We start from the raw sequence: 27,640 nt of genomic DNA, 5'->3' as shown, positions 1-27,640 counted from the left end.
TGGGACACGACTAATAGGTCAAAAGCCACAAACAATTTGGCTTGGAGTCGCTGAAAAACAAGTTTTGCTCCGTCTAAATCTTTAACTGGATATAATCAAATTAAAAAAATCAGATGGTAACTTAACCGTGATGCCCAGCAAAAAAATTGCAACCGATGGAATATATCCTTAAACACTGACCTGGAAATAATTAGTATTGTGTAAGGAAAACTGGACGTGACCCAGTGCACAACTTGCAACCACCTCCTGTTGTGATACCATATGCAGAGGATTTTATTTTTGTACAACACAAAATGTAATTAGAAATACAATTTAAAAAAAAACATTACATTTCAACACAAATAATTGTTATTAAATCACAAAAAAAGTAGAGGGTGTGTCAGAAGAAATTTATACTAAAAATACATATGGGTTACTTTGTGCTTGCTTTACAAGAAGGAACATGGCTGCGGTTTCAATTGATTGCTGTTTGTGTTAACCTTCTCCCTCTACACGCATAAATAACAATTACCCACCACTGAGAGAGCGATAGGCGAGTGGTTTGACACTTTGCCCTGATCAATATCAATAAAGTAATCAGCACGTCAGGGGCCTATATGTTTTTGAAGGGGAGACCTGTGAGGGAGGATAGCTGAGTTTATGGCTTTACTGTGGGAGGTGGGGCTGCTGCGTTCAGGTACACCCACCCACTCATACAAACACACAGAAACACATGTATGGTTGGATCGCATTTAGAGAAATTTTAATGACTTATATTTGTCTTACCGCAATCTTAAGCATGACTGATATCGGCTAAAGTTGACCATATAACTGTATTTAACCCACATTAAGACAGTTTAGATTTAGCTGACAAATGGCCACAGTTACCTGCCTCGAATTTCCTAAACCAGTCCCAAAATGTGACACACACAAATCCTCAGGCCCCACGTCAGGCCCTTTCATTCCCCTCTGGAACTCCAAGAGTCTGTCCAGACAGCCACGGTGCACTTTGCTCAACCCAACCATAAACTGAGACAATACTTTTATATCAGACCTCTGAACTGGACGACATGAGAGAGAGAGAGAGAGAGAGAGAGAGAGAGAGAGAGAGAGAGAGAGAGGACCTACAGACAATCAGCAATCAATTCCTCCAACAAGGCAGGAAAGCCCCAAAATAGTTCGGAAGAAATGTTTCTCCCTTTTTCTTTATCTGTGTGGTCTGACTGAATCTAGGGCAGAATTGATTTCTGCAGCTCCAGTTTAAAAAAAAAAACAAAACAAAAAAAAACACTGACATTGAGAATTTGAAGTCAGAACGTTTCAAATAATGTTGTGTAATAGGAATTGCATTGCCGATGGCAATGATTCAAGGTCTAATAGACTAACTCTACCCTCTGTTGGTCAAAAGTATGTCAGACCTAGAATTCATTTTCCATTGAAGCCTCATAAAAAAAATAAAATAAAAGTATTTTACGTTCATAAAGTAAACTGTTTGTTTGCATAGCTTCTTGCCGCGACCCTGACTGATCTTCATGTCTTGGTCTGGGGTTTAGTTTTACACAGACGGTTAAATGAAACGTCTTTCATGCTGTTTCTTGCTGGAACAAAGCACACCTGGGATCACAACATGTTAAGGTCAAGTTCTGTATCAAGATGTGGTAGTAAATTTAAACACTTGTATTTCTTGCTGGCAGCCGAGGCCAGGATTCACAACTGTTTCAACTTGAACGTGTTGCTTTGCAGACAACTGCAGAATAACCTCCAGATGAATGATGGCGTCTAAAACTACAGGTAATACCAAAATAAAATGCACGAGTAAGTGTCTTATTGTACATTTTGTTGATTTGTCCTCCGCACCACAAATATAGGTATAGGAGAGAACTACAGTATTTAGTCATTGGATGTACTGCCACCTTGTGATGTGCTTTGAAACCTGCATGTCAAAACCCTGTTATCAGAGCGTCACTTCAAAGTAAATGTGGCGAGAATATATTCGTTTCTGTCAGGTCATAACTTCAGAACTAGCGCCAAGGGCAAAGCTTGAGAGGGAACACGGACCTTCCTCCCAGCAGCAGCGTGCTGACTCCACCGGCAGATGGATGTCACTGACCCTGCTAAGTGATCACAGCAGAGACTCGAAGCAGGGTCAGAGGTATTTTCCTGCATGCGGTTGCCTGCTCTCCTCTCCAGGGGTTCAGTTCATCTCTATCCGCTGCTCAGTCAGGCCTGCTAGTGCCGAGCCGCCATCACTCAAACTCTGCGGGGCAGCCAGCGGATTAGCTGACCCCCTGGTGTGGGAGTTAACAACCCCTGCAGTCCAGTCAGCAAACGCTGCAGCCTTCGAGTGGCTGAAATCAGCAGGCGTGGCGGTCAGGGATGCTCCCCAGGATCAGGCCATGGCCAGGGGAGAGATAGTGTCGTCTCCGGCACCCTGACAGGGGTCTGCAGTCAGTCAGAATGATGGACAAGCAGCCTGGTCCTGACATTCACCTCTGAATGTCTTTATTTAGTTTACACATTATTCTAAGGGTCTGAAACTGGTAGGGCTGCCCCTGGTAAACTATATGGCCAAAAGTGTGTGGACACATGAACGTTACGCCCATACATGCGATTGATAAGTGTTTCATTCCAAATCCATGGGCATTAATCTGCTGCTATAAAAACCATTATCTTGAGAAGGCTTCCCACGAGATGTTGGAACCTGGCTGCAGGGATTTACGCCCATTCAGCGAGGTTGGGGTCTTATGTTGGGCATAAAGCCTGGTTAAAGGTGTTTTGTGGGGTTGAGGTCAGGGCTCTGCGCACACTACGTCAAGTTCTTCCACACCAAACTCTAATAATTTTCATGATGAAACAGGAAACGGCCTTCTCAAACTGTTGCTACAAAGTTGAAAGCACACTATTGTCTTAAATATCTAGTAACAATTTGACATATAGTTTGTCCATCTCTTGTAGCAGTAGCTATATGCTTTAAGTATTTGTATCTTGCTGTAAATTTGTTCTCTGCCTCTCTGAAGTTCATTTTGATTTCGAAAATTAAGATTTTCATTAACTGTTAAGCTTAAATCATAAAAAAAACAGCTTCGGAAAAAAACATGTCCAAGTGACTGGGGTGTACACATACTTATGGCCATACAGAAAATGGTGACCGAGTGGCAAGGAGCAGCGGCAGCAGCAAGTCACTGACTGTCTGACACTGTCACAGGTTAAGAATACGAGAGACTATTGTTTTAAAGAGAGCTACTTGAACATGAAATGACAAAGAACAACCAACATGACACCAGACTCCACACCAGCTGTTTAGGCCTGCTGCCAAGTCCCAGAGATCTGAGAGGCTAGAAAAAGGTGGCAGAGTCTCCACTACCGTCAGTGTGCATTGACAAAGTGAGAGGATGACAGCATGATGCATGTCTTGTTATGAGCAGCTTCACACTGCCGCTGTATGTGAGCCAAGCCCAAAGATGTCCAGGTTATGAATGGACTGGTCAATGAGCTAGAACATAAATGGCCTTTGGTCATAATTTCTTAGTGATGGGGAGACGCCTTGTGAGATGTCTCGCTGTCACACCACTGACTGGAGAAGATGCATCACTCTGTCCAGGTCTCTCTCATCTCTCCTGTGTGGTGTTCCTTTATTCTTGCTCTTCCCTTCTCTCTTTCTATCTCTCTCTGATTAGCATAGCTGACCAATCACACGCCGGCGCTTAGGTGTTAGCATTTTCAATTGCCCCACACCTCCCATCCCCGCCGCCCTATCTCCTCTGTGAGGCAGACGCTACACAGCAGGAGAAAAGCAACAAAATGCTAATTTTCTGCTTATAAGAAGCTAACTACCTCTGAGCTCAACTTGAAAAACAAAACATAAATCTAATGAACAATTCAGTAAAAGTTAGTAAAAACAAAGAGCACGTTTAATGTGCCATGGTTCATTTTGAACTTTATTTCAGCTATATGGTTGTTTTAAAAGCACTTATTAGCAATACAGACTGAACGGTTACATGTCGTACTGCATATGTCAAACATTCATGCCAAAGAAAATACTACTGATACATTTCCAACAGGACAATTACAGGTAATGAAAATAAAGTACAAAATAGGCTTTTTCATAACAACCATAACAAGACAAAACTACCATAAAGCGAATTAGTGCTTCTAGCTTAAAGTGTTATCATGATCAGTGAAAAGAATCGAAACTGTACTAGAAAAAAAAAAAAAAAAAAATTGCTTTCAGTCCTAAAAAAATGAAAAAAAAAAAAAAAAAATGCTTGAAAGCGGTTGCAAATTCCAACATAGCAGAGCAAGCTAGCAACCTTGCTGAGTCTCCACATGGGCAACTGCCTTTTAAAAGAGGTAAGGCAAGTTCTGTCTTTAAAAAATCATTAGCTTTCCTCCCAAATAAAACACTGGTGAAAAGATACGCGACACTTTTGACAACGAAATGTCTTTTTTTCCGTTTCACACAAAAAAAAAATTTGACTGATACTGACCTATTTCAGAGAAAAATGCTTCTATATTTCTACCTAGAAAGCTACTGCCAACAAAAAGCAAACAAAAAACATCACAAACGTATCTCAACATTAATATCAAAGCAGAATGTTTTGAGAGATTTTGAGGCTACATATTAGGAAGGCAGAAGATACCTATAAATCCTATTTTTTGGGCAGCAATACAAAATAATTTATTCTACATTTTCATCTTAGTGTTCTAATAGATTGTTCTCTCAAGCTGAGTAAATGTTGATTTTGAAAAAAGGAAATATACTTAAATTAAAAAAGTAATGTAAGATAAAGAGCACCTTATCCCCATACAAGTTATTTAACCAGTAGATTTTTGGAAGCAAATGGCACACAGTCATCAATGGTAAACTAGCAACGCTCACTGATTTGTACAATTTTCATCAGACAATACCTCCAAGTCTCAAAACAGTTTAATAAGTTGTGACAAGAGACTGTTGTTACAGAAATGTTTGCATCGTGTGGGTTTGTGTGTACACCAGATAGCTACAACGGGGGCTGATCACTGGAAAGAAGCTGAATACGTTTGCTTGTTTGTCTTGAATCCTTGAATCCCCAGCCAAAAGGGTGTTGCAACACCGCCATCGTTCTTGGTACAGCTTGGTAAACAAAGTACGGGTGTGGTGCTGCTACCTGGCATTCAGACTACTCTATCTGTGTTTTATAGCTGACCTGAAGTGGACCTTTCAAAGTTAGTGTGAAAAAAGAGCTTTTACCTTGACTCAACTTTTCTAGTGCAAAACTGCCAACATCTGGTCTTCAATTGAGAGGACAGTTGGCAGAAGATGTGTCACAACAGCCAAACTGAACACAGACATGAAGCTAAAACACTCACTGAACCTTTGAATGGTGCAAAAAGTAGTGTCCCAAACTTGCTATACTGTAATGAAAAATTAAGTACTTGAAATCCACATCAGGAGCTTCCAATACCAATACACTTGCATAAAGATTTACAAATACAATAAAAATTGACTGCAGCAGGCGCAGACTTAGACAGATGCATGAGAACTTTACATCAAAGGTAACACACAGACCTCACCTCCTCTACACTTGTGAATATGCTCTGATACTCAGAGCTGTTCCAGGGTGAAGTCCAGGCATGGGACCGACCCCTTAAGTTCATATCCAAGACCGTCTGAAGGTGCCACCACAGACTCAAAGAGAGAAAAGAAGTTTCACATATCAAGTAAAAGCAGATTAAAGGATGAGGAGGGGGTGGTAAGAAAGAGAGGAAAAGAGAGACACAATCAGAAAAAAGGGCGACGTCCGTGAAGCACATCTGGGTGCTTTTAGAAAAAAATATGGTGACAAATCAGCAGAACTGATAAAAGTCAACTCATATTTTTTCTTGTTTTGTAACAGAAATTCCAAAACAGTCAGACCATTAAGAGAGCATTTGTTGTGTAGAATAAGACATTTGAGGACGCCCTTGGCCGGCTGACTCGGGTGCTGTGAGGATGGTCGAGCAGCAGCAGCGGCAGCAGCAGCAGCGGCAGCAGCTGGTGTGGTTGTGGCGTTGCGGGCGCGGTAGATGTGAACTTTAAGAGAAGCGAGAGAGTCTGTGGGGAGATCTAGTAGAGGAGGATGCGGCGCTCGATGGCCTTGCGGCAGATGGGGCACTCACTCATTCGGTCCCCGCACAGCTGGCAGGTACCGTGGCCGCACATGAAGATCATGTTCTTCAGCCGGTCCAGACACACCGGACACATTGTCTGTAGACAGATGAAGAAAAACAATCACAGTTCATGTTTGGTTGCGATAAAGTCAGAATCACTAACTGTCACTAGTGGTAGTTGCAGCTTTAAATCTCAGATGACATTAAAGCTTAAAATATAATGTTTACTGATGTTCACCATGGTGTATTCATGGCTTTTTGGAAATCCCGTCGCATGTGTATTTGTTACTGCTCAGCTGGATATTCACCATGTATATTTTGGTCTTCACCCCCGACACACCCATCAAATGGGAGCAAACGCATCTCAAAGGCTGTTGCAATATTTTGCACACATAATTTCCGTATTCATGCAGGTGTGGATGATTCATTGTGGGAGGATTATCACACTTGCTGGCCTCTGTCCTTCAGTAAACTCTGGGCTTACCTGTTCTTTGATGTCTTGGAGCTGTTGTTGTAGCTTCTGTACATCAGCGTTGACGTTGGTGTTGTCCTTGTCTCTCTGCAGGGCAGGGATGTTTCCGCTGGCTGAACACAATAGAACGACACAAAGCCAAGTTGAGGTATAAAACTGAATTCAGTTACGAGCCTAGCGACTAAATAAATTAACAGTTTGCACCAGCGGCCACATCAAACTTCACCTCCTCATAGTGATAAATTATATTGCCTATAAAAGAGAAATGCAGCCACATCAACATTTCCACTCTGAAATAAGCTGGGAGTTTGATTATATTTAATACACAAGCTCTGTCAACAAGCAAAGATCACAAACACATGCACTCAGAATTTTATTATATTTGGCAGATCAAACTCGGGCTTCAGCAGTCTGTGTTAGCATAGCACTCACTTTTAAATGAGTTGATTTCAGGAATGTATACTCTGTAATTTTCGGGATTATATAAACTGGCAGAGGACTGAACATCATGCGGTGTTTTTGGCATTGTACGATCCACTGGATGCATGTGCATAATGATACAAGTGTGAAACTACCTGGATATATTATTTGAGCGGCCAACAAGAATTAGCTGGACTAAGGCCCTGTTGGAGACTCATCTGACAAACATCTGCCAGAAACAGTAATCACTAGTGTGATTCTTGGCATATGGATCATCATCTACAGTTTAGCGTGTGTGTATCACTGAAAGAGAAAGGGAGGGAGTTTGAGAGGAGGGGATAGGGGCCAGGGCAGCACTGCGGGGAGCTCTTTAAAAGCAAGGCTCTGATAAGGGAGGGGATCATGGAGGTATACTTACACCAACTTAGTGCCAGATTGTTGGGCTGGAGAAGATCCTGCGATCCCCCTGCCATAGAGTTAGAGCTCCCTGCTGGGAATAACCAGTCACATTGTTATAGCAGGAGCCGTCCTCACCAGCACAACAGAGGGCCTGAGGACCAAAACTACTCACTACAGCCTCTAAGGGAGGTTCAGAGAGAAAATTCGAAGAGGAAGCTAGCAAGTTTGAAACAGTGATCAGGGAAAGAAAGGGAAATAGAGTCACTTCTAGGTAGAATTGATAGTTAAAATGCATAGCAGCAAGTGATTCTTTCTCTTTCTGCCATCAGTCAATGCTTAAGCATGAGTCTAATGCCTGTGCTCACTGGGTTAGAGGTACATCTTTAAACCAAGTACCAAACTAGATACGTAGGGGGTTGAAATAATCAAAGTGACAGATGAATTTTGTGCACTTGATTTGCTTTTGTAACAGACATCAACAGTCAGTGTTACTGGGATGCTGCCCCTTGCATGAGTGTATGCGTCTGTTTGGGTCTGCGTCCGCTTTTGCACGTCTGGTTGTGACTTTGTGTAGGATATTTATGCCAACAGACCATCACGTGGAGAAATATGCAATAATTAATACAGGGATGAACATGAAGTTAGTGAACCTACAACAGTTTCCCTTTTAACTCAACATAAAATGTGGAAAACACAAAAGAAGTAACCACTAGTGAGATACACAACTAAAATAAGGAAATGGGCAATAAAACACTAAAACACGTTTCGATTGGAGACAAGAAGATGGATTGTAAATGCAACCAAAAATAAATAAATTTACATACTACATTACATCGTGATTCACTGGACAGTTACTTCCACGTATATTACAAGTCATATTTTGGGCAAAACTGATGACATTCAGTTCTTTTCTGTGTCTTTATTTAGAAACTCACTACTAGGAAGGAATTATCATTCAGTTCTTTTACACATTCATGTGGGTATTAGTATGCATATATAATCAAGGCTACAGGTAATTTAGCATATACCTACAAATAAGTTCATCCATTTTATGCGAATGTGATTAGTTAAACTTTTAGAGGCCACAGAAACATAAATAAGTTAATCAGGTTTTCTGTATACTCTATGACAGTATTATATTATTCAGAATGGGTCAGCAAAACTCAATCTAGAAATGGCTTCAGGGATCTCATTAGTAAAAAAAACATGTTTTGAAACACAAAATCTTTTCTCTCTGGAAGATCTATATGGCATTAGTGAGGCCACTGTCCACTACAGCCAATATCTAAATAGAAGCTAGAGCAAATGACAATGGATGCATGGATTAAAACATGCCAGGTCTAGTAGTTGCAAGGAGTTTTGAAAGTAAGGTTGACGGACTCAAATGTCTGACCAAATTTTAAAATATTTAAAGTGTCTACTACGATGAAAAAAAAGACAGTAAAACAACATTCAAGTGATGCAAACATAGGAATAAAATGCATAAGCAAGGCAGCAACAAAGCAAAAGATAAAAAAGGCTAAAACAGATATTTGGAAAAGACTGAAGAAATTAGAAAGTAAGAAAGAAAACTAAAAAAAAGGGGAAGGGGGGTGATTAAAAGGGAATGTGTGGAAGATTCACTCACTAAGGTCATCATCATCATCATCATCATCATCAGCGGCATCATCCTCCATACCTTTCCCTCCACAGCAAAGAACGAAGGGGGTGCGGCGTTCCACCACAGCCCGGCACTGTACGCACTTCTTCATGAGGCTGGCACAGTCTGGTGGGAACAAAACACATATTGGTCAGACCTGAATGCAAAGTCTATTCCAAATACACCAAGTTATTTAATATAGAATCTGGCCAAACAAAAAAAATGAGGCCACACTTGAGCAGCAGGTGCTAAAGTACAGGTTATGATGTGGAAATGTGTGTAACTTACTCTCACAAGCGCACATGTGACCACAGGGCTGGAACAATACTGCTGCCTTTTTATCAGAGCAGACTACGCACTCCTCAATCTGTGGAAGGATAAAATTAAACACAAAAAGGCCATTAAAGTGTCTATCCACTCCTTGTCATCTGTCTATTTCTGGGTAGGACAGTTAGTCGTAGTGTCTCTGATACCTTGGTTCTTGACTGGACTTGATCTTTGCAAATGAGACACTTCTTGACACGTGGCGAGCAGAGGGAACAGGTGGCGATGTGTCCGCAGGGCCCGAACAGAGTGTCTCTCTTCATGTCTGAACACACCATACACTCCTCCAGTGACTCGATGTTGCTGTTCAGAGACGGGCTGCGGGTGCCCACCTGGCCACTGGAACGTTCAGAATACAACCACAGTATGTGAGACTACAAGCAAGAGAGGCTGACAGAGAACAAAGACAATAGGGGGAGACAAGGAGAGACTAAAAAAAAACAAACATGAAACCTTTTTAGCAAAATCAATAAGAGTGTTCAGAAGAATGATTTTTCCTGAGATGTTGCTCTCTTTCCTTTTCTCTTTCTGGTGTTTTTACAGTAGGTGTGGGTGTATGAGCATGCTTAAAAGCACCAAACGCAGTTTTGTAAGTTAATCTTGACTGCTTGTTTAAAGACCTCCTCGAAGCATTGTAATGTCACTTTGATGAATAGTTAAGTACGATTTGAACTTGTTTGTTTAATCCATACATAAAAACAAAATGTTAAACATAGCCTCTAGTAAATCCACTTGGTTATTTTTTCACTTTCATTTTCATATGTATTTAAAAAACGAGATATAACAGGTTAATTATTGAGCTATAGAAGTGTAAGCGGGGTTAATTCTAGCTAAGCTACCCATCTCCTGGCTGTAGCTTCCTATTCACCGTACATATATGAGAGTGGTACCGATCTTCTCATCAAACACTCTGCAAGAAAGTGAGTACGTGTAGCCCCATGTTTACCTGCTCTTTTCTTTGTGACATTTGGCCAGAGCCTTGCAGAGGCTGGGGTCGGGACACAGGTCTAGAGGAGACTGGCCCTTCTTGTTACGAATGGTCAAGTCCGCTCCATTAGCTGCCAGGAAGCAGGCGATGGATGCTGCACTCTTTTTCTCTGCCCCCTGAGTGCCCAAGCCCATGATTAACTGCAGAGAGCCAGACAGACAAACAAAAACAGATAAAATCAGAAGTCTGGCTTTTGACACGCTAGCACTCAAACCATTAAGGCAGAGAGTAAAGCCAAAGAAGAATAAGAAGTCCTGATTTTAATTCTGTTCAGATAGCTTCAGAGTTAAATTCAGATGAACGATGTCAAGGTACTATCGCATCACCACCAATTAGCCAATCAAAGACATTCCTTAAGATGGCAGTTAGGCAGTATAACCCCCTCACCGCCATCCAAAATCCCATTAACTGTCCCACCTTTCTCCCTCCCCCTGCTCATCTCCTCACTCGGTCTACCCCTCACTCAAAGCCTCTCTCTCTCAAGCAATATGGGCATTCCATGTCTGATTGTCTTCAGCCAGTAGCTTTTACATTTCTGCTGATGGAGCCATCGGACTGACTAATTCAATTCTCATCTTGATGGGGGGAGGGCTATGGGAGAGTGACCCCACTGCACATATCTCAATTAGGCCCGCTGTCTGTCTGTTCTGCTCCTCTGCTGGGGAACCAGGGAGGGCAGGATGGGGATAGAAGAGAGGAGTCGGAGGAGGAGAGAAGAAACAAGCGGGAAGGAGACAGAAGGTGACAGGTAAGGTAAGCCTGTCGCTACGGCTTGGCACTCTAGCCTTAAAAACTTCCCTGTAGGGATTAGGGATGTGGTGTTAACATGGAGATTCCGGTCTGACATGTCCTCGACAGAGGGACTAACTCATTCAGGCTGGCGAAGAGGCGGCAGCGAGCTGGTTGACTGCTCCCTGCTCACGCTGGGGCTGCTGTCTGAATGATGGGCCGGTGCAGACTGGGCTGTCCAGTGATGCAGGTGACGGGGGAACGAGGAGCACTGAGCTGCCTGTCTGGGTGTGATCTGTCACCATCTTTCACACACTGGGCAGCAAACCACGCAATGATCTTCATGCAGGGGTGTATGTATTCCTGCAGAATGCTGCCACAAGACGACCCTAAACACATCATGATTATACTTCTCGCAATCATTGGTGGTGTTGTAAGGGAAGAGCATCTAACTGTTGACAGAGAAAACATGCCACATATTTATAAAGGTGACAGAGCACTTGTCCTGATGCTTGTAAAAACTGTCAATTTTTCCTACAGTTCTCACCATGTTCATACTGGTTTTGGAGGCATTTGGTGCCTTGCTCTCTCAACCATTAATTCTGTTCTTCATTCTCAAAAAAACATTATAAAATCTCCAGTGGAAATGTTGCAGCAAGTTGCAGCTGGTGCATTATGCTGCCACACACACACACACGGTTTCTGTGTAAAAGTAACATAAACTGGGTCTGTGCATTAGCCCTGCAATGTGTTGGGTTTTTCCCAGTGTTCCGCCCACTTTATCCTGGCTAACACCTGACTATTAAGTCTTTTAGTAGGAAAGAGTGGGTATAAAATACAGATGGAATGAGTAACATTTTAAAGAGCCATGAGTTATGGCCGGAACTCTGTCACAATTCTTTTAATGTGCTGTATTAGTCAGCATTCTGTTTCTAGCCAATCATATTTGAGAATACTCAGATGAATCCCATCAGCCTATTGGTGGTGAGGAAGCACATTTCCTTATTTTGACAACTGACCTCCAATATTTAAAATAAGCCTCCAAACATTACTAATTATTATTACCCAAAATCAAAAATATTTTTTGCATCTTTAATCTTCAGTGTGCCTCTACAGCCTTACGAGAGTCACATTTTTCCAATTTGCTGATATTATCACATTGACAACTGCATCTCTTGGCTGTTGAACTACACACAAAGTTGTTTCATTTTTATCTATGAACACCTTAATGCTGTGATGCCTTACTGTGTTCTTGGAGGGTTCCCAGGGCTCCACTTTGCTGACATCCTGCATATCTTGGAGTTGTCGCAATTGGGACAGCGTGTGGTGACGCAGTGCCTCGTGAAGTGGTGTGTCCCCGTCCTTGTCCTGCACATCGAGCTTGGCCTCTGCCCGCACCAACAGCTTTTAAGAGAAACGTATAAACAAAGAGTTACACGAGCAGGCAAGCATAAAGAAACACTGCCCATTTCCATAAAACAACTTTAATTTTATGCCACGATGCAAATGCCACAGTGCTAATTTGCAAGGTTGCTGCATAGAATGAACTGCCTCAGTATTGTATTCCCCAATTATGCAGTGCATTTTTTCTTGAGTCCACAAGATGGCAACGTGGCAATCTCAATCCAATACTACACCAAATGACTCTAACCAAGACACAGACTCACGCAGCATTTTGCCTAAACAGCATCAACCTGAGGCAGGACCTCATTCAACTGCAGGACATCCAACCATGTAAATTAAATGCAGGGTGTTCTACTAGGATGTTGTTCTACTCGCTTTTGTGTATGGTCCAGAATGAGGGACTGATAGAGAGATAGCTAGAGACATAATCTTCAGTTTGTGGTCAAAGTGAGATGGGAAAGAAGGAGAACAAATGAAAAAAGGAAGATACGAAAGAGGAGGCCCCACTAACCCGGACTATCTGGGTGTGTTGGCGCTCCACTGCCAGGTGTAATGCTGTCTGCTGGTTGACATTCTGGATGTCCAAGCTGGCGTTGCCCTGGGAGGTGGGAACAAGTTAGAAGAAAACAAACACAATAAACATATGGGAATTTGTGCACACATTAACGTCTAACCATAATGTGTCACCCATAAGTACGCACAGAGATGACAGATTAGTGAAAACTGAGGACAAATGAAATAAAATAAAATAACATAATTGTTTAGCACATGAAAGACTGTAACATCCTTTCTGGCTTCATGTGCCACAAAGAACTTTGCTTCCTTCAACCCTGCAGACAAACAAAATATCACCTACGGCGCTGGAAAAAACGCATCCCACAATAACACCACATGTGATTGTCATTTCCAATTGCGAATACCTCAACTGAGGAGATGTGGAAGGAAGATAAGCATTGTGATCAGGCAGTGTGTGAAATCCCCAAGTAATAAGACTGACTGACTGGCTGGCTGGCAGGGAATCTGCAGTGCACCTTGTAGTGTGGTGCAATTTCTGAATAGAAAGCTGAGCCATCACTGCGAACCAGCCCATTGCAGGGACTTGGGAAAAAAGGCCGTCCCTGCTGAAAGGTAGCTTGCACAGTGAACATTTCATGCGTTGGAATGCTGCAGCAACATTGCTGCCTTGCACCATATCCTAATTAACCCAGTTCCCGCTTGGTCAGGTGACTTTTGCAGTAAACTCCTGTATGTGTTAATCTTCAGGGAGTTAAAACTGCAATCTCAGAAGGGAAAAAGAGCACAGACCTATGATTGCAAGTGGAGGAGGATATGAGGACCCAGCAGCACTAAAGATTACCCCCAAAGGCCCTGTGAACCGTATGGATTCAATAAAAAAAAAAAAAAAAAGGCAGATATAGCAGCTTCAACTGTTCTACAGTTTGCTGGCTGCAGGGAGTGCATTGGAAGCTGCTCTTAATGGTCTGTAGTCAGGGAAATCCAAGAGTTCAGACTAAGCTGATGCAGTTATGCTTTGAGCTAATAATTGTAAAGGGAAAGAGTCTCTTACAGAGCATGAATAACTGCACTTGTGGTCATGTTGAATGCTTGAGCAGTCATTAAAAGTAGATATCTGTATGTCTGTGAGTTTTGGTGTGTTGTTACCTGGTGCACCAACAGCTCAGCCACCTCCACATGGTTGTTGAGGGCAGCCAGGTGCAGTGCGGTGTAACCATCGTCCTTCTTCTCATCTACGATCCAAGGCCTCGGAAGTTTGGATAGCAGCACACGCATGGCACTGCACAGAGAAGAGAGAGCGAAGGAGGGAGAGAAGTGAGTGTTTGATAGGACTCTGGGCTTGGACACATGAGAAATACTCCAAAGAAAGTCAAGACAATGCAGTTTAATAGATGAAAGCCATACATTTATGATGTAAAACGCCAAAATTCATATTAGCTTGTCAGACACAAGCCGCTGGAAGAAAACACATCACAGTGTCTTTACTGCTGATACAGAGCATACTCCAATACACTTTTTTTCTCTTTACAGCAGAGCATATCCCATTTTCACACATGGGGATGAGAATATTAAATCAATTTAGGGAGGAGTTGCTTTCCTAAGCAGGGTGTTATTTACATCAAGCTTTGAGCGATACAAGTGCCGTGTGTTATTTTAGTGTACCCGCCCCCTACCATCTCTTCAGTTAAAAAGGGAAGCCACTTTTCCCGTGATGATGCGCAAAAGCGCCTATCATTGGGAGTCAAAATGGTAATTACACGAGATTTAGCTGCATTCACTCAGGTCTCCTCATGGGGAAGAATCAGACAGGGTGGGAAGATAAAATTCCATTGTTTAAACAGTGCTCTTTAACAGAAGTGGCCTGATGTGGTGAAAAGAGCCAGTCAGTTCTGTGCTACTGAAGGTCATTTAAAGGATGTGTGCCACAGAGAGATGTGGCTGCAAAGGCAACTGTACAAGAGGAAGGCTGAAAAGGACTCACAGTGTCACAGTAGGGATAAAGAGGGGGGCTGACTGTCACTCCCCTCAGTGTCACTGAAGAAAAGAGTGTCAGTTTTGCCAGTTTTACGGGTAAAAGGAAGCCACATACATATTTCAATTCCTTATGAAATACAAAGATAACAAAAAAGACTGGTGGGGAAAGGGGAAAAAAATCTCCACAAGAGGTAGATTTGACTGAAGTCAACTAGGTTTCCTTGCATGGCATCTCTAGATTAGTGTTTGAACTCATCAATTATCTCTTTGCCCCCAACTCCTATCTGTCCTTGCACTCTTCTTGCTTTAGCTCATGAGCATACACCCAGGCATATGGTACATGAGAACACTGAAATGAGACTCATCCCTATTTTAGTGTATGAGAAATAAAGGCAGCAAAGAACTCTTCAATTTCTGCAAATGCTAGCGAATATGAAACATGACACTTAAAAGCCTGAACTGTATCCCTGAAGTGTTCTCGTATCTTGCCTGTAGTTAGGTACACAATGTACTTTCAATAAGCATTAAAGAAGCAACACTGGAGGGAACACTTCTGACCTTGATTAACCCTGAATAATCATGCAGGGCATATCTTTGAATTGCGACAAAAGGATGCGGCAGATTTTACTCTGACTTTTATTTAGCTAAACAGCCCCCATGCGTGCACTGGAGTATTTACGTACACAACAGTAAGGTAAATAGGGCCTGAAACAGTACAGGGAGGAAATGGGCTCTAGCACAGGACAGGAAGGCCACAGCCTGCACAATCAATGAAGGCGGTAAACTATTAAGACAGAGAAAGGAATCCAATGCAAACCAACATACTGGCAGACTTTTAGACTGAAGGTAGTCAGGATGATGCGTGGTTCCCTGCAGGTTTTTTGCCAAACCTACAGCTTGTTTCCCTCCTTCTGGAGTAATGAAAGAGAGCATCATCAGCTTACCCTCTTGAGGAAAGCAGAGGAAGAGAGGCAGGGGGGCAGGCAGTCAGCACCTCTGTACGGACAGAGATCCAGGGCTGGTGTACTGCTGCAGTGATGAACAACGCAGCACACTGATCCCAGGCTCCCTCGCTCTCTCTCTACCTCTCATTGCACAGAGGCTTACGCAAACACACCTGCATTGCTTGCAGCCATCTTCAACCACTTAATGCAGAGGAGCACTGCTTAAATGATATAGCAACCAACCGCACCCATTCTGCATAATCTCACATTCATAATGTTTCTCCTTTGTTACAAAGAAGTATTTGCTTGTGTATTGTTGTTTTAACATCTCATGGGGGAGTTTTGAGTAATTTCATCCATGGCACTCCCACTGGGCAGGAGTTGAGTCTTAAACAAGCAAATTATTGAAGAAAAGACCTTGCTACATCAGGTTCTTGCTTGAAGCTATAACATAAAACTTATTCCCAGTGGTTTAACATAACACTCTTTTAGCTTTCTTTCAAGAAAGACTGATAGACAATACAGAAACGCGTTTTTTTTTTTTTTTTACAGTACCAACAGAATTTTGTGCCCATTTTCTTCCTCCTGTTGGTACAATCTATAACATCTGTGTGATCTGGATTGGCTGGGAAAATATCCTGTATGTAGAATAACTGGCCAATGAATGCATGCCTCCTACACTATAGGGGACTGGCGCCTTCTAGTGTCAAAACTGGACACTTGAGTGCTGGGCAGGTGTTTGTTGGGGTAGGGAGCCCCTCCAATAGAAGTCTAGATTGACAGGCTCCCTGCCACGCTGGGCGAAATGGGCGGACATTAATATTTATGCCCCATACTGGCACTGCTGCATTGCAGTTAAGCTATTTGCTGTAAAGGCAGAAAAAAAGAGAGTGAATTAAGAACCAAGAAATTAATCCAAGATATTTTTTTCTTTTTTTTCTTTTCTTTTTTCTCTTGGGTAAGCGATGTTAGCAGTGACGGGGGGGGGGGGGGGGTATGAGAGAAACTATGTATTGGCTGTTGAGGTAGGATGTTGAGCGGGAGGGAAATGGAAGAAGAGAGTGAGTTTGGCCAGACTTTTTACTGATGAGAAGGCACTGACTTGACCTGGGAGTTAGCATTTGGACAACTAAAACCCTGTAATGAAAAGATAAAAGATATTTAGAGTGTAGTGAGGATTTACTTATGACATCTGAACCTTAAAACCAATGCAATGGTCTTTGTGAATGCAGGAGGACCTGCAGCTGAGGAAGGAGAATGGTAGGGGAGAGAGGGAGAAGGGGAGACATGATGGAACTGGGTCACCCTGTGACAGATCTCAAGAGTCCCTCAGGAGAGTTACACTGTGGCCTGTTGTCTTGGGCTGCAATTTGTCATTGACCAGAACGCTCTCTGATGCCCTCAGCTCCTTGTGTGTTGCATTTTTCATTGTATGTAAGACAGTGACCTAAAAGTGTATGTGTGTGTGTGTCCGTGCGTGTAGGGGTCGACAGGGCCCTTCTGCTGCCCTCACCTGGCTGACAGCCATCTGTGTGATGGTCAGAAGCGGTTATTACAACAGGAAGTGAGAGTCGGTGGACAATAACTTGTGTAGGACATGGCAAAATGGGAACAGTCAACATCCAGCCCGAGATTAATGGCTGCGCACAAACATATGGTTACTCTGATGTAGGAGACGTGTTAGGCATACCATCAGCCATTAAATAAGGCTTCAAGCTCAAGAAAAGAGATCCAAATTCTGTGTCGGATATTAGTCACCAAAAGGTGCCATCCACCTTAGGAAAATAATAAAACCTTTATCAAACTGATCATGAAAATTATCAGTCTTGTAACTGTGAGAGTGCTTATATGGTCAAATATACAGGTCAGATCTACAATGATCAGCCACAATATTAAAAGATGTAAGTGGTTTTAAGTGGTAAGTGGTTGAGGCTGATCGGTGTATATCAGTGGTCACAAATAGTCCATACTCAAATACCTTAACCAAAATGTTTTTAGCAAAAGCTAATCTTTGACCTTGGAAACAGCACCTTGGAAAAAAACCCAACTCAAGGCCCATTTACTAACTTTTACTGGAGCCTTCAACTGCGTCACAAAACCTTCATCCACAGATGAAGATAACACAACATCCACAACATTTTCAGGACTTAGCAAGAAGTGTTTAACTTATAAGTCCTAAAAGTGCTATGGATTCAATTCTGCTACTTAGCAGCTACTTAGCAGGATTGTCAACAAATCTATCTCCATGACAGCAGAATAAACTATCTGCTGATGAAGACCATTTGATACAGTTGTGAGTCCTTGGAAAAAAAGCTAGTAAGTCGGACTTTAATTTAAATTCTTTTGTCAAAAATGTTTTTAGTTGACAAACCTTTTCCATACTGCCTTTGTCAAACTTAGTAGGTCACATGAGATTTGTTTATATATTCCTTCCCCAAAACTGGTAGTACTTTCTTCCCTGATGCAGGGTCCTTATTAGAACAGCCTTTCCAGATGATACTACTTCAGACGATACATGAGGTGTCAGCTCATCACGGACAGGATCAATACTTTCAGGTCCTTTGAAATAGTGAACCCTGTTCCCAACAAATCATTCATAAATGCAACACAGTCACTACAAATGGAACCCCCCTTCTGCCTCTCCACTCAGGGCAGGGAGGTGCTCTTCATCATGTTTGAGAGGTTTGGAAGGCACAGAGTCCCTAACTCAGTGGTAGCTGGGAGGGCTACAGTCATAAAACTCTTCAGGATTTCACTGATCTTAAAACACGCTGCTCTGAATGGGAATGTTTGCTTCATATTGCCTTTTTTCAAATGCGTGTGTTTATGCAAACAAAGCAGACACAACCTCAACACAAAACAGGGTAAATTTAACTGTCAATTCCACTGCTGTTACTAAAACTACAGCACCTGGAAAAATAATTAAAGCAACCTATAATCCCAATACAAATATAACTGGTTAGGATTCAGATAATACATTCATTTGGTACAGCACCTTTCACAGAAATAAAATTCACAATCAATCAATCAGTAAATAAATAAATAAATAACCCTCCAACTCCATCCTGTCCATCACTCCACTCCTAGAATCAATTAGTTACCAATTCACTTTAGTCAGGGTTGTACCGCAGCTACTTGCTGTACTGGTGTGGACAGAGTAAATAAACACAGGTAGCGTCTGGGCCAGCAGTGCAGCAGAGAGCTAAGGACAAGAACCAAACTGGCTTCGCTCGATAAAAAAAGGCTTTCATTACCATGCCGTGAGGAGAATAATTTCCCCTACAATGTGACCTTCCCCTGCTTGCCTGTACCCTAGGCTCCTGAGTGAGCATGCTTTTATTAAGGACTATTTGCATAAACTGGGAAGGGAAGATGGGGAAGGGGTGCATTTCTATGATGTTTTGGTTATCAATATAGCTATTGCTGCTGCCTTGAAGGTTGCTTAGGAGACGCCAGGTGCATTTTCAAACATTCTCAGGTATAGCTGTCTGTCCATTTAGGAAGTAGGTGGGAGCCTATAAAGACTTAGCTTTAATTAGCCTTATATTACCCGGTATTATGGGGTGTCCTGATTCATAGCAATTTATGAAGAGGGAGGCAGCAAGACAGTCAGAGAAGCCCAATGGCGCGTTAATGTCCCATTGGTTTGAGATGACCCAATTATTTTCTCATGCTACTCTTCCTTTGCACTTTATTCTCTTCGGTACCTTGAAAAAGTCTTATTCTCATTTCCGAACCAGCCATAGTAGCTATAATATACATCCTTTTACCAAAAAAGTGAGAAATGACAAAAGAAGAAGCAAGGACATGAAGATTATATTAGAATAAAGAGACACTTAAATCATAGACGAATTGCTCAGTGGCATCATTACCTATAATATAACCATGTAATTATTGAACATCACTTTTTGCTCAGGCTTAGATAGGCCTGGATCACAACGTAATAAGTTCTACATTAGTTTTTAGTCTATTACGAATGAAAATCTGGAGAAAGCTGGAAAAAAAAGAACTGAAATGAACCTGCTGTATGAAAATTACTTGCAAGAAACTGACTTTAACAGAGTGAATACACTTTGACAATGTGCAAAAAAAAAACAACAACAAAAGTGACAAAAACACATGACAGGATTCGGTAATAAAATTTTGAATGGTTGACTTGACTTTGGATGAAGTATACAATCCAAAACACAGAAAATGAAAACTGTAGCTCAAATCACTTGTCAGCCAAAGATACAAACAGACGTGAGTAGCTGTCACCAGCGCATCCAAACTCACTGGCCTCCCTTTCCTATTATTACAGTTAAACGAGCTGCTAGAGCAAAAAGAGCAAAGAAAGTCATCTCTGACCCCTTCACCCTGCTCACTCCCTTTTTTACAAACAGCCCACTGGTAGGTGATACAGATCAGTGCCCCTTCATACGACCTACTGCAAAACACAGTGTTTCTCTGTATGTAATGAAGAAATTAAATTCATTAAAATAAAACCTACTGGTCAATATGTACACCTATGCACCTTGACATACACCGATCAGCCACAACATTAAAACCAGTTACCAGTTTTAAGATTCTTAACCCCAGACACTATTATTGGCACCATTTTGATTAATTCAAATTAGTTCCTCAAACAAAATAAAAAAAAACAAATGAGACTAACCTTTGCTTAATTTACAGGATTCACACGACCTGATTTAGATTAGTTCCAGTTTCTTTTTCACAATGCTGAAGACAAGAAAGCTGTCTGAGAACATCAAAAATGCTATTATCAAAAAACATAACAATTGCAAAGGCTTCAAGGCAATCACCAAAGATCTTGAAATCCCTGTTTCAACAGTTCTTAACGTTATCACAAAGTTTCAGTCATAAAACTGAGAAGTCCGCAAAGGTTGATGCAGATTGTGGAAAAAAAAACACCTTGCCCGCACCGAACGCCTCATACTAAACCAAGTAGGACTCCATTGGCAAAGGCCAAGGAGGACACCACTATTGAAAGAAAGGCACAAAAAGGCAAGACTAATGTTTGATGTTTCGATCATGCAGTGGGGCTGCTTTTCTGTCTCTGGTACTGGAGGTACTTAATGTATCAGGGAAATTATGAAATCAGATGATTACCAAGGCATGTTAGAGTGAATTTGTTACCCAGTGTCAGAAAACTAGGTTTGAGGCGAAGCTCTTGGGTCTTTCAGCAGGACAACAACCCAAAGCCCACATCCAGCAGCACAAAAGAATGGTTGAAAGCAAAAGATGGACTTTTTTTAAACTGGCCAGCACTGAGTCCTGACTCCAGCAAACTTAAAAGAGCTTAAAAGAATAGCAATGGAAAAATGATGGAAACTACCAGCAGACAGGTGCAAGAAGCCACCAGATGGCTACTATATCATATTATATATTTTTTTAATTGATGACATATGATGTGTTCGTGCTCATGTCTGTTGTGAGAAACTGAGGTCATTAATATGCTGTACTTAAAGTAAATTATGGCTTTAGCCAATATTTTGATTTTATGGCCCCCCCAGTAAATATTAAGATGGTTGTGACAAACCCAAATGAAGGCTTCAAAACATCCCTTCAGAAGCCTATGAGTATAATCACACATGCACCATCTGTGTTTTTCTCCAGTCCAGAGATACTGTTAATAGGTACTTTGTGTAGCTACGTCATAGGTACCCTCTTGGCCTGAGGTTGAGCTACGGGAAACCCTGAATTTCAACTTTAATACGCACATGTTTTCTAGCTTGCTAGGTCATCAGCAGTCTTTGTGTTCAACCACCATGTCACAGTCATTTGAATCTTTTTTGACATTTTTAGGCATAAGATCACCCACCTAACAGCATCTAAGTGACCTCTTATCTGTGAAGCCAATGTTTCATACTGACAATCATTCTTTTATTGGGACTGAGATACTGGCCATTTTGTGATTATAAAGTTCCTTTCACAGTTTCTTTGGAGCAAAACTAGACTTACTCCTGTCTGGTGAAATTAACTGCAGGTGTTTCCACACAGAGGTACAAAGCTGTAAATAGAACCGAGGGATTGACTCTGGGCTTTGCAGAGCGGTGGAGAATTCAGCTGCTCTGAAGGTCCTTCGATCGACAGCCACTCAGCAACCTGCCACACTGTCACCATATGGTCAGACAGTCTGAGAGGATCCCGTGATCTACAGTCTCACAGCAAATCTACAACTTTAAATCACCCCTCACTCCATGGCCAGTCTCCCACCTTTCTGCCCCCACAAACACATTACACTCACCCTCACACCCTCCCTTAAACGTTCATCTCCGTATGTTGTAAAGTGTGATGGTCCCTTTACACACAGAAAGCCAGCAGTAACAGTATCGCCCCTTAAACACAGTGGAAAAATGAAGATAACACATCATCAAATTCTCTACCACAGTAATAGGCAGGCCTGATCCAAAGTGACACAAACAAGCTGCTGTGTTAAAGCTGATGAGTCTGACTTCTTTGGCAGCTACACTTCTAGGCACGTGTGCATAGGAAGAAGCTTTGGCTGAAAGAGCGATTTGGTAATTAAAATCCATTGTTTGCAGTGGGAAATAATGGGGATCAAAGGGCCTTGTATCAGCTACTGCTTCCCCTAAGCACTGAGACAACAGGCCATATGCCCCAGAGCAGAAGAGAAAATGTCTTAACAGCCAACTTTTTAATGGTGGGGGAATGGAGCTTGAATGAATGTACTGTACATTTCTACTCCATAGAAATGTCAAAACGTATTCCACACATATCCCTGCTACTATAGATAGTCCAATGAAGGTTTTCTCCTACAATTTTCCACGTAAACTATTCTGCCTAATCCCAATCATGTAATACTTTTTTACAAAGCAAGCGCTTTGTCATTGCCGATTTTCCTCAGTATTCTTTTCTTGTTTGTATGCAAGAATCCATGCACACTCATGCGAGAGCACACCAAAACACACAATCAAACACAAATCCTTATCTTCTCTGACCTGTCATAACGTATTTACATGGGAGCCATTGACTTGGGTGTCCGAACAGGTTACCAAGGTAACATGGCCTGCATTATTCAACAGCTAAGCTTGGTTTAGATGTGAACATCCGCCTGAATGTGTCCCTAAGAGTACTTTAGGTTGCTACTATCCCTTCCATTGACAAAAATTGTATATGATTGAACACGGGACAATGAGCTTGGGTTCTGCCCACATTTGATCATACAGTACGCATCACATAGGTGAACACCAGTTTCGTTTGAAGATCCCCATGTCCCCTGGTTTGTTGCATTTTGACATTGTTCAAAAGGATCTTGGTATCAGATATTCCTTAAATTATATTGACGCTGTATTAAAAATTAATTCAACTACTTGATATGTAAAGCCTAATCCATTTTCAATCTTTCTCTTAAGATTGCTTGTTCTAAAATCTAATTTAGAAATATAACATCTGACTTTGTATTGATACTAAATATTAAATGATGCTAACTGGGATCACAAAAGCATGATTGGGACATCCCTAACCCAAACCCAGGATGACATTAATACTTACGTATTTTATGCTATTAGTATCATATTCATAAAATAGCAAGCTATATGAGGTACAAAGCAGGAAGATATACAAAAATAAAAACAATATAAAAAACACACTGAGTAACCAGCTGGTTTAAAAAGGCAGTGATTGTCGTATTACGTTTCGTGTTAAGTGAAACCATATTTAGTATATTGCAAGGTTTATTATAATGTGTTACATGTGTTCACTCAGCTAAGATATATGCAGCACGCTTCTTAGTTTTTCATAAAAAAACATAAACCAAAGTGCCATCACTGATGTTAAAGTGCCATCTGAAGCCCAAATAAATTCCATTACTTATTCCAATACATCAAGTAAATAGATAAACTACATTTGATTTTAAATAGGGGGAGAAATATTTAAGATGTCTGACAGCTGTGCTGTCCAAGTACATCACCTTGCTCTGTCATATTTATTACCTGCATTGCTGAGGCACTTAAAGTGCCACAAATAAATCCTGCACTTTCTAGGTTTGGCAAGTGGGCAAAAAACATACCATCAGTGCTTATGACGGCATCATAATGCATGCTTTTCTCTTTGCATGCTATAGTCACTTTCCCAAAAGCTCTTTATGTCCTTGAGTCCCTTCAGTGAGGGATGAACCCCTCCCCCTCTCTCCCTCCATCCATCCAGCCATCCCTCGATACCTCATTCCCTCTCTTCCCTCTCTATCCATCTATCCTTGCCTCCCTCTCCCAACATGTGCTGTAGCAACATAGCAGCCAGGACTCAATGTTTCAGCATGCCACAGGACAGACAGACCATTACAGCATGGCCAAGCTTATCTATTGGCTCAGAGCCACTGTTGGCCCAACCCTAGGAGGAAACGTGGGCATTCTGATTGGCCACAGGGGAATTGGGGCTTGTATCAGCTTGTCCTCTGGCTGATCTGTTGGACTGGTCCCAGCTCAGAGATGTGGACACTGGGAGGGACTCTAGGACTGGGGGACTTTTCAATTAAGTCACATCGCATGTTGCAGCACACTGGTACCCAGGCTCAATGAATGAACCAGTCACTGCACTACATCTTTAATGGGTGCACTCGTCAGTGAGTAATTTAACTAGAATAAGCTACAGCAACATAATGCACAGTCTAACTGAGCAACTGAAGATAATAAAAACAACAGATAATACTAAGGAGACATATGTAATTACAAAAATAAATCTGTGGGATTAATCTCTCCAGACTATACAGAGTATGTTATAAATACTGTCTAATATAAGGATATTACCTCCCATTGTGGGCTACAAGAACTCACTAAGTGCAGTTCATCTGGATTCCAAAGGTTACTTTGACATATCTCTGCGATCACTTATCGTTTAATGAATTACAGCAGAGCACCTGTGTATAACATTTCCTCTGACCAACTTTATCGTGTCCAACATTCTGCCATCAGGAATTATCATACATTACTCTGTAAACATTGTGTAATCACATGCACAGCAGCTAAACAGACAAATACTTTTATCCGAATCACTGTGCCTTAGTGACATCATTCCTCAGTTTTACCCTATAAAACCATAATATTTTATCAACAGGTGTTGTTTGAATGTGTGTATATGGTGTGTATCTGCATACGAGCATATGCTGGCAGGGAGGAACTCATACACTGTCCTCAGCAGCTACAACACCTTTCCTGTCACGTCTCTTTATTTTATCGATAAGTTGTTAGCTGGTGCATCTGGCTCTCCTCACCTGTGATAATTTCTAAAATCTGGAAAAAATAAAACTTCCAATAATAAAAGACTAATTCGGGTTAAACATAACAATATAACCTGTGTACGAGCATGCAGGCATTTACATGAGTGGTAAACTGCATATAAATAAACATAAATCGTAAGCAGTATACTGTGTGTGTGTGTGTGTGTGTGTGTGTGAGAAAATGGTCTTGCACACATATGCGCCCCTACAGTGCATAGGTATTTGTGCAGTTTGCGAGTCACTTAATGGCAACATGCTGTGCCAGTAAGGGACGGTAAAAGATCAGAGGCAGGAGAGGCAGAGGAGCTTCCCCTGCAGTGAGGCTGGAGGGAACAATGGGCTGCTGGATCAGAGAGCCAGACTGCCACTGGCTTCCCCCTCCAGCACCCAGGTAGGCTGGCCCATTCATAAATCACTTTTATTCCTCCAAGTGCTCAACAGTCTCACCTCTTCAAATGATGCACTGTGTAAAGGGATGAGGAGGGAGGGGTGGTGGGGGACGAGGGACAGGAGAGTGGGGTGTGGGGGGAAGGGAGAGGAAAGGAACTGACGAGAGAGATAAAGTAAGCAAGAGGAAGAGCCAGGGATGGTGGAAGGGGAGCATGCAGATTTTCTCAAAAAAGCACAAACTGGACTCATTAGAAGTAGCTCTAATCCCTCTATGATGTTGACTGGTGGGCAGGCACACAGAACGGAGGAATTAAGACAAGCTGAAAGGCGGACCAAGACTTCACCAGCAGGCTTGAAGCTCAAAGAAAAAACAGGGGCACCGTCACCATCTGAAACTAACTAGAATTCCCCCAAAAACTTTTCAATCTGAATGGACAAACTACCTCTCACGACAAGCATCGTCAGAGCATAATGCTGCCACCATCATGCTTCATGGTGGGTTACGATGCATTTCTGCCAGTGTGCAGTGTTTGAGGACTACCAAACACAGCCTTCCCGGGTTGACTGACCAGCAGTGGCCCTTCCACATAGACTTGTGTTTAACCTAACATCACTTATCACACATTCATAAAAATGGCCTCTCTCCATTTTCTCTACACTTTATAAAACTTCTACAAAGAACTGGCTTCACTGCTGATGATTTAGAATAAAAAAAAAAACTATGTGGAGGGTTTATACTCCTACAATCAGCTGTTTTATATTTGTACTTAATTTAGATCAATTTATGGAGAGTATTTTGTCTGCCTTTTTCTGTTAATCATTGTCAAAAATACTAATGACATCCACTCACATTTCCTAGGAAAAGAATAGCTTCAAATATTAAAGTTTCAACAAATAACTTCAGCTGATTAATGTTGCATCTGTTTCCACCCACACCGCATCTTCTGAACAATATAAAGCATCATAAAAACATGCAAATGCATGATTTCACACCAATCTGTTTTAATTATTTATTTATTTATTTTTAATTTGAATGGAGATATGTCTTAAGTGGTACTCCGCCAGACACACCCATTCCACCCCTTCATCCAGTGAAACAAAGCACATCCATTAGTAGACACTTTTCTGATTGATCAATTAACTGCTCAGCTAAACATTCAGCCCCACACTATTTATCATGGAGGGAAGATGTAAGCCATGCTGCTGAGTTTCAGGGGCAGATGGGATGTCGGGTTGTAAATGAGATTAAATTGGTGGGTTGGGTGGCTGGAACTGTGAGGATGGAGACCCACGGAGGAGATACACAAACACACTACGGAGATAGTTGTAGGCCAGAGAAACCCTAACCAGCTGAACAGAAAATTAACACACATCAAGTTCAAACGTGCATGTACAGTGAGTGCATTACCGTATGTGTAAATTTACACACATTATATGAAAAGGCTGTTTTTTAGAATTTTTTTAAGTGGCTTGCAAACAGAGACCAGTGCAATAACAGGTGGACATTTACAGTTGCCATTTATACAGCTACAAATATGCACTTTGATTGGCCATGTAAGGTCAAGTCTTGAGCAGACACATTAGCTGAGAATCCATTTTATCTCGCAAATGGTCAATTCTTGTAACAGCCGTAAAGATAATGTAATCGAAAAGCTATAAATTGCAGTGACAATACAGTAATTGAATTGCACACTTAAATCTATGCAGAATTATCTCCACCATGAAGGCTTGAGATATAACTGTGAGTGAGGGCAGAATGACTGTGAGCTTCTTAAAAGGCTTATCAAATCATGGACCAGAGAACTCCGTGACATTTTTCTGGCTCATGAAAATACACTTTGATAAATGTTCATGGTGTATTCAGGGTGTTTGTGAGTTTTCACAGTCTCATTCATTACAAGTGAAATGCCATAGTCTGTTTTCCATGTGATTACCTTATTAAAGAGCATATTTGGTGTGCAAAACCATAGGCTTACACATCCTGGGGCATTCTGCAGTTAAAATTCAGGTGGAGTAAGTAACAGGACTTGTGTGCTGTCATTGTGGTATAAGAGGAAAGAAGAAGAGAGAGTGAAAAAGAGAGGAGGGCACAGAG

General features: G+C 41.7%; 1 protein-coding gene across 5 annotated transcripts in view; it reads right to left on the bottom strand.

The window, feature by feature from the left end:
- Nucleotides 1-3,889: 3,889 nt before the first annotated feature.
- The window catches only part of mib1 (MIB E3 ubiquitin protein ligase 1), a 52,785-nt gene continuing 29,034 nt past the window's right edge, over nucleotides 3,890-27,640 (bottom strand). Inside the window, exons 13-22 of one of the 5 annotated variants that reach the window (XM_040143339.1) lie at nucleotides 14,146-14,278; nucleotides 12,995-13,081; nucleotides 12,325-12,483; nucleotides 10,309-10,490; nucleotides 9,512-9,701; nucleotides 9,327-9,405; nucleotides 9,027-9,164; nucleotides 7,419-7,490; nucleotides 6,593-6,693; nucleotides 3,890-6,205 (exon numbers count right to left, since the gene is read on the bottom strand). In XM_040143339.1, the coding sequence (XP_039999273.1) occupies nucleotides 6,065-6,205; nucleotides 6,593-6,693; nucleotides 7,419-7,490; nucleotides 9,027-9,164; nucleotides 9,327-9,405; nucleotides 9,512-9,701; nucleotides 10,309-10,490; nucleotides 12,325-12,483; nucleotides 12,995-13,081; nucleotides 14,146-14,278 (1,282 nt within the window). In that variant the 3' untranslated portion in view covers nucleotides 3,890-6,064. The remainder of the gene's footprint in view (nucleotides 6,206-6,592; nucleotides 6,694-7,418; nucleotides 7,491-9,026; nucleotides 9,165-9,326; nucleotides 9,406-9,511; nucleotides 9,702-10,308; nucleotides 10,491-12,324; nucleotides 12,484-12,994; nucleotides 13,082-14,145; nucleotides 14,279-27,640) is intronic. The other 4 variants (XM_040143340.1, XM_040143341.1, XM_040143342.1 and 1 more) reach the window with 4 other exon arrangements.

The sequence above is a fragment of the Xiphias gladius genome, chromosome 14 (genome assembly GCF_016859285.1).
Source record: "Xiphias gladius isolate SHS-SW01 ecotype Sanya breed wild chromosome 14, ASM1685928v1, whole genome shotgun sequence".
Lineage (NCBI taxonomy): Eukaryota > Metazoa > Chordata > Actinopteri > Istiophoriformes > Xiphiidae > Xiphias > Xiphias gladius.
The sequence above is the reverse complement of the archived record's forward strand: the minus strand, read 5'-3'. Positions and strand labels throughout refer to the sequence as shown.